Consider the following 15,112-nt stretch of genomic DNA (forward strand, 5'->3'; position numbering starts at 1 on the left):
CAGCTCCTAAAGTCGAAACTGAAAGGACATTTTCACGTTTCTTCAAGGGTAAGGAAAGTCTCCTATTAGTTTTCCAGATAAAAAGAACGTGCTAAATGTTCAAATGAACCTCCTAAAACTTTTATGTAGTTCAAAAGAACAGTTAATTGAATATATTTAACCAAATAAAAGAAGGAAAGTGTAGAAAATTAGCGGGCTATTTTCTAATGCTCTTCTTACCCACCGATGCTAATAAGGCACAGTGGTGTAGAAAAATGGATGTCACCAAAGGCCTGTGTTTGTAAACAGTGAAAGGGTAAATAGAACGTTCTAAAGTCACCAGAACTTGAATGGGAATACATTAGTGCATGGCGAACACGATGAATAGCTCATTAGATCAATATCATGAGATACTGTGGATGGGAGTTTGCTAAAAAAAAAAAACACGAAGAAAAAAGAGCATGGAGAGGCGCAGACTAACAACTGATGTTTGTTTTCAGAAAAAACACACATAGAAATAAAAATCAAGGACACGTGCTAATGATAACAGGTTGGTGGTCAGATACTCAATCTAGAGTTTATGCAGGTTACCCGATGGCCTCGCCACACATAAGTCACCTGATTTGTGTTTGAAAGAAGTCTCAAGAATCTCTCGTGCGGTCCCATTTTTGACCCTCGAGAAGATTTCCGTTTCATTTAGTAAAGGATGGCATTTACATTCTTTACAATGCAGGCAGAGACTCTACGAAGGCTGCCCTTTTAAGGGATTTCTATAGTTTATTAATTAGTTATTTACGCAGCACCCGGTTTGACCGAAAGACCGGGACAGATTGGTTGAGCGTGAAAAGGGGGTAGTCTGTCACATTACAATTTCGTGTGGCGCTAGCTGGGTAAATAACCGATTAATGGACCAAAGGAATTCCTTTAAAGGGCAGCCTCCGCCTATGTCTTCTGTGCGACGGAGATTTTCATATTATTTGATCTTCGCTCTAGCCACGTTATTCGCCACAGTTTATGGGCTTCTACTAGCTGGTAGAACAATGACGGTCATGGCGGCAACGGTGGCGCCAAGAACTTGTAGAGAGTGCCCGTATAATTATAATCGCAATAAAATGTGCGAAACGGTTTCTCAGCAGTTCTAACGTAGAGAAAATGCATACAAGTTCCACTCAAAGACCCGCCTAAAGTTAGTTATAAAACTTATAAATAAAGCGTGGTACATACGAACACTTACCCTATTGACATCTTGATATTTCTGTACGGAAGGTTTCAGTTCAGGGTAAAAGTAAGCCCCAGCGAAGTTGACTAAAAGTTGAAAGGCGAAGATAGCAATTGTTACTACGGGGAGATTACTTCGTGCAGTCATTACGTGTTGCCGATACAACGATGTATAGGGATTTCGTGAAACTCCTCCTTTTAAATACACAGTGTGAAAGAGAATGACATAGGAGGAGGAAAGAACGACACCTGTCAGCCAATGGCATATAATTGTTCCGAGTAGTAGAAGAAATAGTTCATGATTGTTTAACCCGGGCAGCACTGTTACAGTTATACACCTGAAGATGTAACTTCGAGAGTTTTAAATTTATTTATTGCATTGCGCTGCTTTACATCACAGGTTAGTCGAGTTAATTACTCCCACTTGTTTTTTGTCGTTTGTGCAGCCAACTTGGGTGATCTGCCTATTGTTTTTTTGGGTTCAGGCGCTATGTTTTGAAGTATGCGTATTTTATAAGAGGCGGACGTCTGTGCTGTTGTATCCTTATTGTTGATTAAGGCTGTTCTTCGTGAACAATATAAATTTTTATGAAAACGTTTAGAAAATGAGGAATTAGTAGTCTTCGCGCACCCCAAAACTTTTCCATGTAAGAGACTTCCATCAAGTTTCGAATAACTGAGAAGCTATTGTTAATTAGTAATGTCAACGCTACTTGCGCAGTGACACGATATTTCCACGCAGACGTTGGAGGAAAACAACAGGTGCCTGTCTGTCATAACAATTTTTCTTTATGAAAGTATCTGTATTGTCCACAAGAAAAAAAAAACACTCATCATTTCTTTTTTTCTCCGGGAGCAGTTTCTTCTAGTAAGTGACATTGAAAGGCCTTGCATAGCAGCGTAAGTACTTTTAAAATTGGATGAAAACTGAGCTCGTACATTGTATCAAGACGAGGCATACAAAAGAGCGTGCTCGTCTTCGTTGATACAACTGAATTCAACCTCGAAATGTCACTAGGTATCGCTAAGAAAACCGCTTTATTTTTTTTGCATGGCAACGTGACAAATGAGAGAATTGTTTTCTCTGTTGAGTTGACAAACGAGCACGAATCCTTAAAAATGTACACGCTGCAACTGACTCTCTCAGCTCCTCATGTGCACCGTATTCTGAGGCTTATGCCTTCGTAGTGACTCCGTTTCGTACGCAGCCATGACCTTCATGTAGAATACAATGGAAGCTTTCAGTTGTATCCGTATAGAGAACATAAATAGAAAATACAGAAATAGAAAGGACCATTTTAAATGTGCACGCTTACCTCATTATATTTATACCTCATACAACAGGTTTGTTCGCACAAGAAACTATACACAGACAATAAAGAAGCCCTTGGCCTGACGAAGCCCGAAAGGCTGCATTGTGACAAACAAAGCACTACATAGACGGGATTGCTAGCGGAGATGACTTGAGAGATTGTTCATGTCACTTCCGCATTGACTTGACCGTCAAGTCGAAACTTTTCCAAGCTGAGAGCCACTTGTCTGCCTCTCTTGCTGACGAAAGGTAACTGAGGCTACATTGTTAATACTGAGGAAGAGAAAGGTTGAGAGAAAGGCAGGGAGGTTAACAAGAAGAAAATTCCTCGGTTCACTACCTTACATTGAGAAAGGGGTACGGGAGATAGAACAACAACAGAAAGAGAAAAGAGGAAGGAATAAAAAATAGACAAAACGAAAGTATGAACACTCTCAAGTAGTTTAGCGAGTCCGGTTTGCCGTTAATACTTTAGCAGCGCATTCTTCAGTTGCGCAGAAAGCAACTAAAGCACTGCTACTTAAAGTCAACCAACCTGAGTGACAAACCTGAGTGACTGTGTGTGCTCGTGATTGTGTTTACCTTTTCATCTCTCTGCAACCTCTTTTCTCCCCTTCATCCCTTCCCATGTGCAGGGTAGCAAACCGGATGTGCGTCTGGTTAACCTCCCTGTCTCTCCTTGTATCTTTATTTCTCTCTCTCTCTTCACTTGCTGGTCAGAAGCTCCAACTTTCCGGCAGTCCGAAATCGACTGCTCAGAGGATGGCTGGTTATGTAACCGTGTCAACGTTGCTGAAAGCTGTTCTCTCTAGAAGCTGTGATGAGGAAAATTACAAAGGATGTGTACAATGGTTTCCTCGCTATCCAAGTGATCACAGGTAGCGCTGTCTAACATTTCCATTCGATAAGCGAAACTGCTCGCGAATGACGCTCCGAGCCACAGGTGGCAGTGGGTTGTTGTTTTAAATTGGGACAGTGCGGATAGAATTTTGACGTACCGAGACGGTGAAGGAGGTTATGCAAAAAAAAAAAAAAAAAACGGTTGTGTTTCACATGTGTTCCTGACTTAATGGGAATATCCGAGCGAGTGAAAATTTGATGCTGCATCAGTTGAGGCTAGTGAAATGGCTTCCTGCACGCGAATTTCATGAGCGTTGCTTGCAGAGTTATTGGCATGCTCGTTGCCGGTGATTACACAGTGGCCTCTAAACCATTGGGAAGTTGTGTCATGCTCTGTATTTCTATTGCTGATCAGTTTCTTTTATTTCCAATACTAACTGGTATTGTACACCACGACGCAAAGCTTACGACAGACGCTGCAGGGCTGATTTCGAGTCTGGAATATAGTTCATTTTAGTTACGACTCTGATCAAGTCCCTCGAAGGGTGCTGCAGAGTTGCAAAAGCACCACAGCAGCCGATGTAGTCATGTGAGGTGGTGTAGTGTAATAGGTCTTGAATTTCGCAGCGAATTAAATAGCTCCTACAGATCCCCCAGCAGTATAGTAAAGTCATTGGGGTAATGTTTGCCATGGTTTGTATTCGTTGGGCAGCATCAACAGAGACAGCAGCTTTAAAGCAGGCGACGAGAGCTCCGTCTTCAAAGATGAAAACTGAGCCTGTACATTGTACCGTGTCTAGACATACCTTCGCACATTCACGCTAATACAACCGTATGCGGCCTTGAAACATTGTTAGCTACCACAAAGGAGACAGTTTCTTTTTTTCAGACGGTAAATTAAAAATGGAGGGATTGTTCTCCCTGATGACGTGATGATCTTCATCCGTTTGTCCATGCATTCTTTCACAGTGACTACGTTTAGCAGGTCGACGTGAATTTCATCTAGTTTATAAAACAAAAGAATCAAATTACGCTTTTTGTTCAAGTTTAAAGCAGACTGCGTAATTGTCGGGGAGGAGGTCACCGACTTCTCAGAAGCATAGCATCGTTCCTGAAACACTTTCACATTCGGTGAGCAACAGTGGCCTCGTTAGAGGAACATTGTGCTTGTCGCCATATTGCGGTACTCTTTTTGTATCCATTCATACTTGGTTTACTTGCATATTAATGCACTGCCACAAGTATTTGTAATACTTGTGTCCATGTGCTTCGAGTTGTCAATGAATTCACCCTCGCGCTGTCAGTTGCCAGTTTCCTGGTTAGCTCAATTGGTAGCTAGAGTGACCCGCCACCGGAAAGACTTTGGTCCCGTGTTCGAACCTCGGACGAGGGTAAATTTTTTGGCAACTAAGAATCTTTTCTTTTTGACAAATCTGTACCGATGTTCTTGTGGCTTCATGATACAAACGGGCGGTTGTCCTTTTTCAGTTTCTTATACCTGATCAGATACTGTGGAATATAGAATCTTGTTTTAAAAACCGAGCTGTTCAGAACCGAGGTTAATCCTTGTGGAGCGTAACACAGCTCCCAGCGTGTATGTGCCACATAAATAGCGCCAGCCCCTCTGCTCACCTCTACTGCACTAAAAATAAAAAAGCTGTCTACAGCAAGCTCGGCGCTTATGCACCAAGCACCTCCTGGTGAGTATGTGTCATAGAACATAGGGAAGCTCAACTATCTCCAACTCTAGCTGATAGTGTGACACACGCGTAATTGGGAAATTAACTATGCTTTATGCCTTATTGTGAGTTTCGTACGAACTGTGAAACATAAATTTTAACTCGATAGCGTTAAAAGAAATGACCTCGTTCCGCCAGAATTCCGTCGTCGGATGGGCGCGAGAAATCTCGATCTTGTCCGTGATGGAAAAATCGAGAAAATGGAAATTTAATACAAATTTCCGGTTCCGAGTCAAGATCGAACTCAAGCAGACTTCGTGGTAAACATGTGTTTTACTAGACAGCCTCTAGATTTGTTGTAGCTGCTATGAAAATAAAAGAAAACACTGTATGGATGTGTATTGGAAGGAGTATCTTTAACGCATCATGCTTTGCGTGGAAGAAGCGTGGATTCGTGGCAGGCGTCAAACCATGTGAATTGAGTGACGAGTGGGCGTTTTAAAGGCGACTCAATACAAAGCGACAAAACCTATTTAATTATCATTTGCAACAGAACCATGTGACGTTTGGCGCAGGTTCGTGTGTTGCCTTGTAAACGCGTGGAGGAACCTTTGCTGATACGCAAAAAGAATAATTATGGCATCGTGCATACATAACAACTGCAGTATGCATTCAGTGATAGTCTGAAACGGCCAATGCTACGCGCATGCGCACTCGTTTGTTACTTTATGGCACGGTTGAGGCACGGACCGAGACTCGAAGCACTTCCGAAGGCGATGCGCGCCCTTCTGCGGCACCCCGCTCCCTTCTGCCCATTGTCCGAATTTGAAATAAAACAATCCTCGCAATAAAATCGAGGCTTCGACTGACACCCGTCTGATCAAGAATAAGATGACCGTGGTGATTTCAAGAGGGCAACCTCTGCAATAAATGCGAGCGTAAAATGAAGAGACCACATGGTTCTCAGAAACCGGCCTGCCTTTACTTCTCCGTTTCTGAAGGATAAAATTTGGAACTATAATGTACTAAGGATACTCAGACGCCATGTTCATCGATACTATCAAGGCACCTTAAACAACGAGAGGACATGTCCGGTTACATACAGATATGGGACAGAGTCTCCGCCCCCGTTGACAACATGCGCACGTTTATGGTCACACTGTCCTCCGCCACTCTAAATAGTTGATTTTAACACATGCAGACCACTCTCACTGGAATCAAAAGGACCCGAGAAGCGGTTGGTATTCTCTTGTTCGAAACAAACGTGCAGACTAAAGCTAATATCCTGCTCGCTAATCTCTTAACATTAACCTTATAAATGTAAAAGATATTGAGCACATTTTTGATTTAAACATTCTTAATGATTTTAAAGTCAAGACACATATACATTGGGTACTTAGTCATGGCACGTATGATAAAGGCATGGTGTTGCTGTGACGGGTTCTTTTTTTCAAGATGCTCAATTGAAGCCAATAAAGGGCAGATTACATTAAAAGGCTTGCGAGGAGGGTATGGCCAGAAGAAGGACATGACCAGTTTAATTGGAAAAACGTATCAGAGGGCCTTACCCTGCAGTAGGCTTGGCCACACTGACGATGATGAAATTAATCTAATAGGTCGTGATCCATGTTCACTTGATGACGTTTGTATTCACTGCTGTATTTCTAGGCAGCATGACATCTTTATTCCAGTGCATGCTCCGGATTACTGTGCATTTCGAGAATGACCACAACATTGATCCATTTCCACGAGTCACTCATCCCATGGTGCCGTGTTGGTGACAAAGACGTTCGGCGTTCGTTCGCATGCCGGGTCGTAGATGTAGTACTTCGGAGAGGAGCCACAGAGGGCGTCGAAGATGAAGTCGCAGTAGTCGATGCGGTTCTGAGCAATCACTGACGCAGGCCGCCACAACGAGCAGCCGTATCCTGCAAGGACAGAAGGACAAGTAACTCTGGTGCACGATTGAACACGACCCGACACGAGAACTTCGGCTAACAGCAGCTTCGCTATTTAAAAAAAAAGCAAGATTCGAAACTCGAAAACATACCTCGGGTTTTACGGATTCTACCGGTGCCTTTATTCGCGTCTGTGAGGGGCACTTGTCCGTGATTGACAGTGCGCTGAGCAACACTTTATCTACGACGTCGCGAACATGCCTCGCTTCGAGAAGCTTTTTACCATTATTCAAATTAGCTACCAGAAAGAAAGTATCTATAGCAAGTTGCTATCTCAGCCCAAAAGTAATAATAATCGGCACACTTAGCAAGGCCTGACTAACAAAACACGGGCCGTGACGACAAGCTCGGTTGCACAGGTTGAAATCGGCGCAGTGAATACAATCGGCTCTTTAGTACAAATATAGCCGTCATACATGATTGTGTGGTATTAATGGTTGAATTCTGTGATGCATACTTCCTACTCGTAGTGAGTATTAACGATCTCGAATGCTAGTTTACCGAATCGCCAAATTTTACAACATGATTACATTATGTAGATATTGCATGGCGTCAAAACACTTTTGGCCTCATACCAAGTTGGCAATGTATTGAAGCGAAAGCCAAGACCGCCATTTATGAACGAACTGGCTAAGTGCTTGGAACATCCGAACCTTGTGAACTGAATAGTTATTGTTATTTCATCACCTTGGTCAATTGTTCTCGTACGTTTCTTGTGAGAAAAAAACTTAGTAAGTGGGAACATTGTGGCTGACGAGCAATAGTTACTCTTGTGAATGCGCACTTGATGCATAAACTTTATACTGCTTTATGGTTAGAGGCCAGACGCTTAGATACCTCAACAATTACAAAATTACGAGTAATGCAAATCGCGTGATGACATCCCCGTATTACGTCACGATGGCGCCACAAATGAGCAAAACTTGTGACGTCATCATGACGTCATTGTGACCTCAGATAGCGTGCCGTAACATGATTTCATTATCGCATGTCATTGTTCCTTTGCTAAGGGCAGGACAATCACAAAGTTTGTGCAGAGCTATAGATGAGATGCAGAAAGCTTGACATGCCTCTGATTCCGGAGGCCATTCAAAGCCACCTTAGGTGCAGAAAGCTTGTGAAGGGGTGAATCAATACAGTACTGAGAATAAAAAGATCAACAAGATGGCTTTAGCCTTCAAGTCATTCTTAGGCGCATGCGTCAGGGATCTTCGCACTTTGACAGCTTCACAGCTGGTTAAAGTTTACCTATAGTCATCACGAAGCGAATTATTACGTTAGACAGAAGGACTGGCCCGAACCATACACAGGCACCAACCTCTTCTTGAACAAATATAATAACAAAAAAAAAAACTCCCGATATTGTTTGTCCGCATGGGAAAGGTAATACTTAAAGCAAATATATAAACTTACCACCACGGGCATAATGATGACGGGCAATGTAACAGCTGTAGCAGTTTTTATAAATGGTGTGATGTCGCCATACCCCGGGCACTGAAATGAAACCAGATATAATAGATTATCGCAGGCTATCTATAAAATGTCTTTAGACTTTGTAAAAATGTTAGCCAGAAGCTTCTGCACTCGGAGACACGTTTTCTTGCGAGTCAAAGTAAAGCTAATGGTGAAAGAACATCTATACGTTTATTGCTGTGAAAGTATGCCCGCTTTGGCATGCATTCGTAGCTCAGTGGAAAGTGATGGCTCCGGGAAGCATTTCATTTCACTTGTCTTGTCTGCTCTTTTCGGGTGACTTAAGTGACCCAAGAAGAAATACGAAGGTACCTAGGCACCGAAACACTTGATCCCTCAAGTGGGTCTGCTCAGACCATTCAGAGGCAAAACTGGGTCCCCATTTTCGAATTCTGAGCCATCTGGACTGGTCGGCGTCAGGTCAGATGGCTGAAGATTCGCCTTTCCCTACGCGCTGGCCATTATTACTCATGTGCGATGAAGATCAGTGTGTCAAAAGCGCATAATTCAAACATTGGATTTCTACAATCACGTCATTTTGGGGTCAGAAGACTAAAGCCTTTCCCAGGTCACTACTCGCAGCTCGCTCAAAACGGGAACGAGAACAGCTGTACAGAGTAGCCAAACACACTGTACGAGCACTTGTTGCCTGGGCCGAAACGGTCACTATCAGATGAAGCTGTGGTGATATTTATATTTAAGGAAGCAGTGGTGATGATATGATAGAGACCCATGTATTTAGACTTAGGTGCATGCTAAAGAACACCAGGTTGTCGGTATTTGCGGAGTCTTTCACTACGTCATGCCTCGATCATATAATTGTTTTGGCTCGTGAAAATTAATAATGAGAGTGATCCCTTAAGTATCGATATTGCGAATATAGTACAAGGCATAATGAAGCCTTTAGAATGGGCTAAATTATCTATTTTTTTTTTGCTGTGTACATATGTTTAGTTTAGTCATGTTAATGCACTATAATTTTATTTGAGTGTCTAAGACAAATGAATGCTTCATATAAAATGCTCTAATTTTGGTGTAGAAAACTCAATGTTGACTACATCATACAGGCATTGTAGAGCAATATCACGACTTTAAAAAAAAAAACCACTTCACATTTATATTGGTCTTCACTCACTATGGTGGAAAGTGATGGTGTGCAGATTTCTGATCGAGTATCCTGGAGATGAAGCAAGATGTTGTCGGCCGTGCCTGTAAAATCGAAGAGACCGTCCATCAGCCAACTTAGTGAATCATCTGCTTCATGGAGAAAGTGTTTGAGGAATTACTATATATCAGTTCAGTGGCTCAGTAATTCTTGTATATATGAAACATGATGGTGTCTGATACCCACTCTTGTCTCTCACATTACTTGGCAACATGAAACATTATTGGAACGAGAATTTCGCTGGCTCCAACGACACCCTCTGTTCAGGAGTTTTGGAGTTGTTCAAGATTCTATCTCCACATAGATATTTTACTTGTTTGGCTTTCTTCTGATACAGTGCACGTTGAACCTTCTATGCAGTTTCGTATGTAGTGAAGCATTTTTGTGTGATAGTTTGAACACTGATTGCGGCAGGGCCTGAAATTCTGAATATCTATCTATCTATCTATCTATCTATCTATCTATCTATCTATCTATCTATCTATCTATCTATCTATCTATCTATCTATCTATCTATCTATCTATCTATCTATCTATCTATCTATCTATCTATCTATCTATCTATCTATCTATCTATCTATCTATCTATCTATCTATCTATCTATCTATCTATCTATCTATCTATCTATCTATCTATCTATCTATCTATCTATCTATCTATCTATCTATCTATCTATCTATCTATCTATCTATCTATCTATCTATCTATCTATCTATCTATCTATCTATCTATCTATCTATCTATCTATCTATCTATCTATCTATCTATCTATCTATCTATCTATCTATCTATCTATCTATCTATCTATCTATCTATCTATCTATCTATCTATCTATCTATCTATCTATCTATCTATCTATCTATCTGTCTGTCTGTCTGTCTGTCTGTCTGTCTGTCTGTCTGTCTGTCTGTCTGTCTGTCTGTCTGTCTGTCTGTCTGTCTGTCTGTCTGTCTGTCTGTCTGTCTGTCTGTCTGTCTGTCTGTCTGTCTATCTATCTATCTATCTATCTATCTATCTATCTATCTATCTATCTATCTATCTATCTATCTATCTATCTATCTATCTATCTATCTATCTATCTATCTATCTATCTATCTATCTATCTATCTATCTATCTATCTATCTATCTATCTATCTATCTATCTAATTTGTGTCTCATCTCATCCCGAGTACACTTGACTCATTGGAACAGCTTCTTCACCTTATACAATCGTACTTGGGAAGAGATGAGACACAACTTAGCGGTTGTCTTAATTTTATTTCCAACGGTTTCGACCAGTGGACCGGTCTTCGTCAGGGTTTGCGAACAAGTCTCGTAGTTCACAACCATGGGATCAGTGGCCGTGAGCGTGCCGATTTTAGGAAGAATACTGACGATTCCGGATTCGCTCGTGGCACGTTGCAGCCGCTGGCAACGGACAATTGCCGTCGAGGCTTAGGCGATTAAACATGGTTCCTGGTCTGGCTTCGCATCTTTCCTGAGGGATTCTGGGATAGCCACAGCCCTGAAACTACTACATTATGCATGGCCATTTTGTCAAGAGCAACTAAAATTCTGAGCGTCCGATGTGGCCCTTGTAATTTGAAAGATGTGGCCCAAGGTTGCAACCGACAAGAAACGAAAAAAGACAGAAAGAACACCATTTTTTCCCTGAAGCATTCATGGCATGAATGCTCTTGAAGGACATGCACAGATCATTTCGTGCGCAGGAACGTGTGCTTGTATGGCGTTGTATCAATCTATTATTTTTTCTTCTCAGTTCTAACCTTATGCAACGTCTTTCAAGTAAAGCTACATTGACTGGCCCAACGTAACGTACTGATTTCTTGTCGTTTACTACTGGACGTGATAACGTCTCACCGATATAAGGCGTATATTTCTGAGCCAGACGTTGTAGCCACCGAGTTGACTTGCCATATCGAAGCTCTTGCGACATTTTCGAGTGTTCGGGAGCGATACTCGTTCCGAGTTCGGCCAGGCGTGCCTTCGGTGATCGGCTCCAGCAGCGCACTGTTGCGAGGCCTGAGCCGATCGCGGAGTCCACGGTTCGGCGTGCTGGCTAGTATTCCGCCCAGCCACAAGGGGACGCTAAACATTATACTGAATTAGGGAGCCTTTAGGTAAACGGAGGTGCGCACATGAAGGTTGCCTAGACTGAGTTTGAGAGCTTGTTTTTAAAGGTCTCGTGAAGGAGTGTGCTGTACGCGAAAGCATGTCGTAGCACAACGTCACACCATGCCAATGTTGCCTTATTTAATTTCGGTATATTCATTCCTTCGCCCATAAATAAGAACTATCAGACTTGGTACTTCATTAATTTTTTAATTTATCTCGCCACGAAATCATTTAGCCAGGCTGTCAATCCTCTTCAAATGTCAGCTTAGTCTCAGAATTCGCTACAGTTTCTTATAAAAAGGAACCCTTGAAAAGATCAATTATTCACAAGTGTTCTCAACAAAATCTTACAAGTATTGGCGTCCGTAGCCGGGAGCGCTCCAGGAGTACTTCGCTGACGTCTGGGTGTCTCCGAATATTTCGATTGCATGGAACTTGACACATTTGGAAGTTACGCCGTAGTTTGAATCGTAGAGGAAGTTTCTGTAGACAAGGTAGTAGTCTTCGTTCTTCCGCCCGCACTTTGTACGAAGTAAAAGAGCGACACAAAGGTCAAAGTCACAATTCGTCACTTGTGTATATACGCTATTACGAAAATCTAAATCCTCTACACAATGCCCATGTGAGAAATACTCTAAGGGCGTGGGTTGCAATTATTTTTAATGTCCGATTCAGAACTACCACTGGTCAGACTTAATACGGTGAGCCAATATTCCGACATTTTTTTAATTAACGAGCATCAGAGAAATTGAACAAGAAGCTTGGGAGCCTCCAGTCATGTGGTCGATCTTACAAGTTGAGTGTCGCCGTGCATTGCAGGTAGATGCCCTATTGACGAGGCTTACGATAAGTTTTTGAAGTACATTCTTAGTGTACGTTATCACTGTACATTATCTCTTTACTTATGTAGACGCAAAAATTGTAGAGGGTTGGCATTAAGGTACCCTATATGTAAGGGACTATGTTGGCGTGTTCCGGAAATGTCAGAGAATCATTTCAATAATAGTGTGGCTTGTTACTCCCTTACTTTTGGAATGATTTACAGGCAGAGAGTCAGTGTGCTACGTCTTAAGCCTGCTCGGTCGCTTAACAAAGGCAGTAGACCTTAGCCGAATATAAAAATCAGTAGGCGGACTCGGGAAATGGTCGCCATGTTACTGTCTAGGAATGTAATAACCATTGGTAACTTATATTGATATTACCATCCGTCCATTGGCGCCATTGATGATTTGTGTTGTTTAACGTCCCAAAACCGCTATATGATTATGAGAGTCGCCGTAGAGGAGGGCTTTGAGAATTTCGACCACCTGAGTTCTTTAACGTGCACCCAAATCTGAGCACATGGGCGATTAGCGCCATTATAACAAAGACATTGCTTTCGTGTAAACTGTATTTACGAAGTGCTTGGGTCACGCTAGGCCACGTTGATTTTCACGTAACAAGGTCGCTTTTACTTCAGAAACGAGTGGCACCGTGATGTAACTATAACTAATCTTAGACCTTTGTTTCAGCAGATGTGGGTGATATTGTTTCGGTAGGTTTTATCTAAGCGGCAATGAATGGTGACGTTGCCGAACCCTTTGAACAATAGCTTTATTAGATGTACGCATCATTTTTCGATTTCAGTTGCCACTCAACATTATACACACGGGACTTCATATGAAGGGTCCGAGTCCTCATTGTAATGTAAATGTGCGCTTCTCCAAACTTTCTTACGTTCATGTGATTCGTACCTTAAAAAAGCGCTAACATGGCCAATTTTACGATCATTGCAGAACTCAAGAGAGGTGGCATGTTCTACTGTGTGAATAAAGCTATCTTTGAACCGTTTTAGTACACGTCTGGAAATCGGCCTCTATTTATTGTGAAATATCTGGTGGTAATGAAAATTTTTTGAGGGGCATTTTAATGTAAGAGCAATGACTTTTATTTAACGCTGTCAAGTCAGTGTCAGCTGGTGACAATTTTACAAAATAACAAGGGAAGGACAGCACTAGATGATAAACTTTGAATTTTTGTGCTCAATAAAGGCTCTCCACTTTCAAACAACAGCAATAGTGCGACAAGCTTGGAGATACTTTCAAAAGTTTACAATAAGATATTGTGCCAGAATTGTAGCTTGTAACAGGCTCCTGCTGCCGTGACTTAAGATGCTGTATACCATTGTAAGGTCGCGCTCCATGTGACATCCCCCGCCACCTTCCTCCTTGGTAACACGTATTCCCGAGAAACGGAACCGGCTCGGCGTGGAAATACCCTTCCTCGCTTGCCTGACGTGTTCCCGATAAGCGGCGCCCTGCAGCTTCCTCTGCCCAAAGCCACCTAGAACAGGTTCTAGGAGGCACTGCCTCTGCCTCCCCTGCTCCTTCCATAAAACTGCCTGTCCAGTGTCGACGAGGTTCACGGGCAACGAGGCCGGAGGGATAAAAGGAGGGCCCGAGAAAAGACAAGGGGTCTTTTTTGCTGTTAGGAGAGCTTGCCGGCTAGACACTGGCACGACCACCTTAGGCCCCACTGCGGGTCATACTTTTGCCGACATCTCTGCCTTGTAAATAGTTTTGTACATGAAGTTCTATTTGTAAAACGTCCAGTGGTGAAGGCATCTTTCCCCGGGGAAAAGTCACGAGGAGAGCGGTGATCATCCTCGCGAAGCAACGAACCCGGCTTTGTTTCATCACCAAGAACCTGGTCCCAACCACATTCCGAGTTCGGACGAAAATTTACCACCATAGTGCAATGGGCTGTATTAATAGAAGCACCTACCCTTCGGGCATCTTGGTATCTCTCAAGGTCCGGTCTCAGTTCAGGGTAAGGACCTATCTCGGCGAAACTAAGACTAAGTTGCAGGGCTATGACGGCCACAGCTCCGAGCCACTGACTCCGTAGCGTATGCATTGTAAAGTGCAGGAACAGATTAGTGGAGCTGTCGCACTGGAACTCTTTCTTTTAAGCGCACGCCGAGATGATAAACGTGAAAGGAGAAATGAGAGTGGAGGCATGGACGCCTGACAGCTGAAGTGCGCATTTGTTTTCAACACAAGAGGGCATAATGCATGATTATGTAATGCTGCCGACCCCCGCTATGACTTGCAGGTAGATGTGGCTGCTTATTAGTGTGCGGCTCAGCATATTCATTTTACTCTTTATTTATACATCTAATTTCAATTGATTTCAACCGCTTTATTTACACTTTTATGGGGATTTCTACATCGAGGGTAATTTAACACTGTTGTGTTGCCTTCCCTCTATTGTGTAGCAAACCGGAGCATTGGCTTACTTTTTTAGGATTCCTGTTTTGAAGCGAGTGACCTTTCTAAAGAGTACACATCTGTCGTATTGTCTCAATTTTTTTGGGATTTTATCTATATAC

General features: G+C 42.4%; 2 protein-coding genes across 2 annotated transcripts in view; both read right to left on the minus strand.

Annotated features, from left to right (window-relative positions):
* Positions 1–1,373, minus strand: part of LOC119165691 (uncharacterized) — an 8,702-nt gene extending 7,329 nt beyond the window's left edge. The window contains exon 1 of the mRNA XM_075870843.1: positions 1,214–1,373. Coding sequence (XP_075726958.1) covers positions 1,214–1,345 — 132 coding nt within the window. The 5' untranslated portion in view covers positions 1,346–1,373. The remainder of the gene's footprint in view (positions 1–1,213) is intronic.
* A 5,177-nt stretch (positions 1,374–6,550) lies between these two features.
* Positions 6,551–14,730, minus strand: LOC119164022 (uncharacterized). Its single transcript, XM_037416119.2, has 5 exons — positions 14,506–14,730; positions 12,094–12,263; positions 9,595–9,668; positions 8,400–8,480; positions 6,551–6,956 (listed from the first exon to the last, which is right to left on the minus strand). Exons 1-5 carry the CDS (start codon positions 14,635–14,637, stop codon positions 6,781–6,783), a joined length of 633 nt encoding a protein of 210 aa, XP_037272016.1. The 5' UTR covers positions 14,638–14,730; the 3' UTR covers positions 6,551–6,780.
* Between the last annotated feature and the right edge of the window lie 382 nt (positions 14,731–15,112).

The sequence above is a fragment of the Rhipicephalus microplus genome, chromosome 8 (assembly GCF_043290135.1).
Source record: "Rhipicephalus microplus isolate Deutch F79 chromosome 8, USDA_Rmic, whole genome shotgun sequence".
NCBI lineage: Eukaryota > Metazoa > Arthropoda > Arachnida > Ixodida > Ixodidae > Rhipicephalus > Rhipicephalus microplus.

Bases quoted from the DNA above. Each gene is read 5' to 3' on its own strand.
- LOC119164022 (XM_037416119.2), bottom strand. From the start codon at position 14,637: ATGCATACGCTACGGAGTCAGTGGCTCGGAGCTGTGGCCGTCATAGCC. The intron at 12,264-14,505 runs GTAGGTGCTTCT...CTTCGTACAAAG, and splicing joins GATACCAAGATGCCCGAAGG to TGCGGGCGGAAGAACGAAGA. The intron at 6,957-8,399 runs GTAAGTTTATAT...CTGTCCTTGCAG, and splicing joins TCATCATTATGCCCGTGGTG to GATACGGCTGCTCGTTGTGG.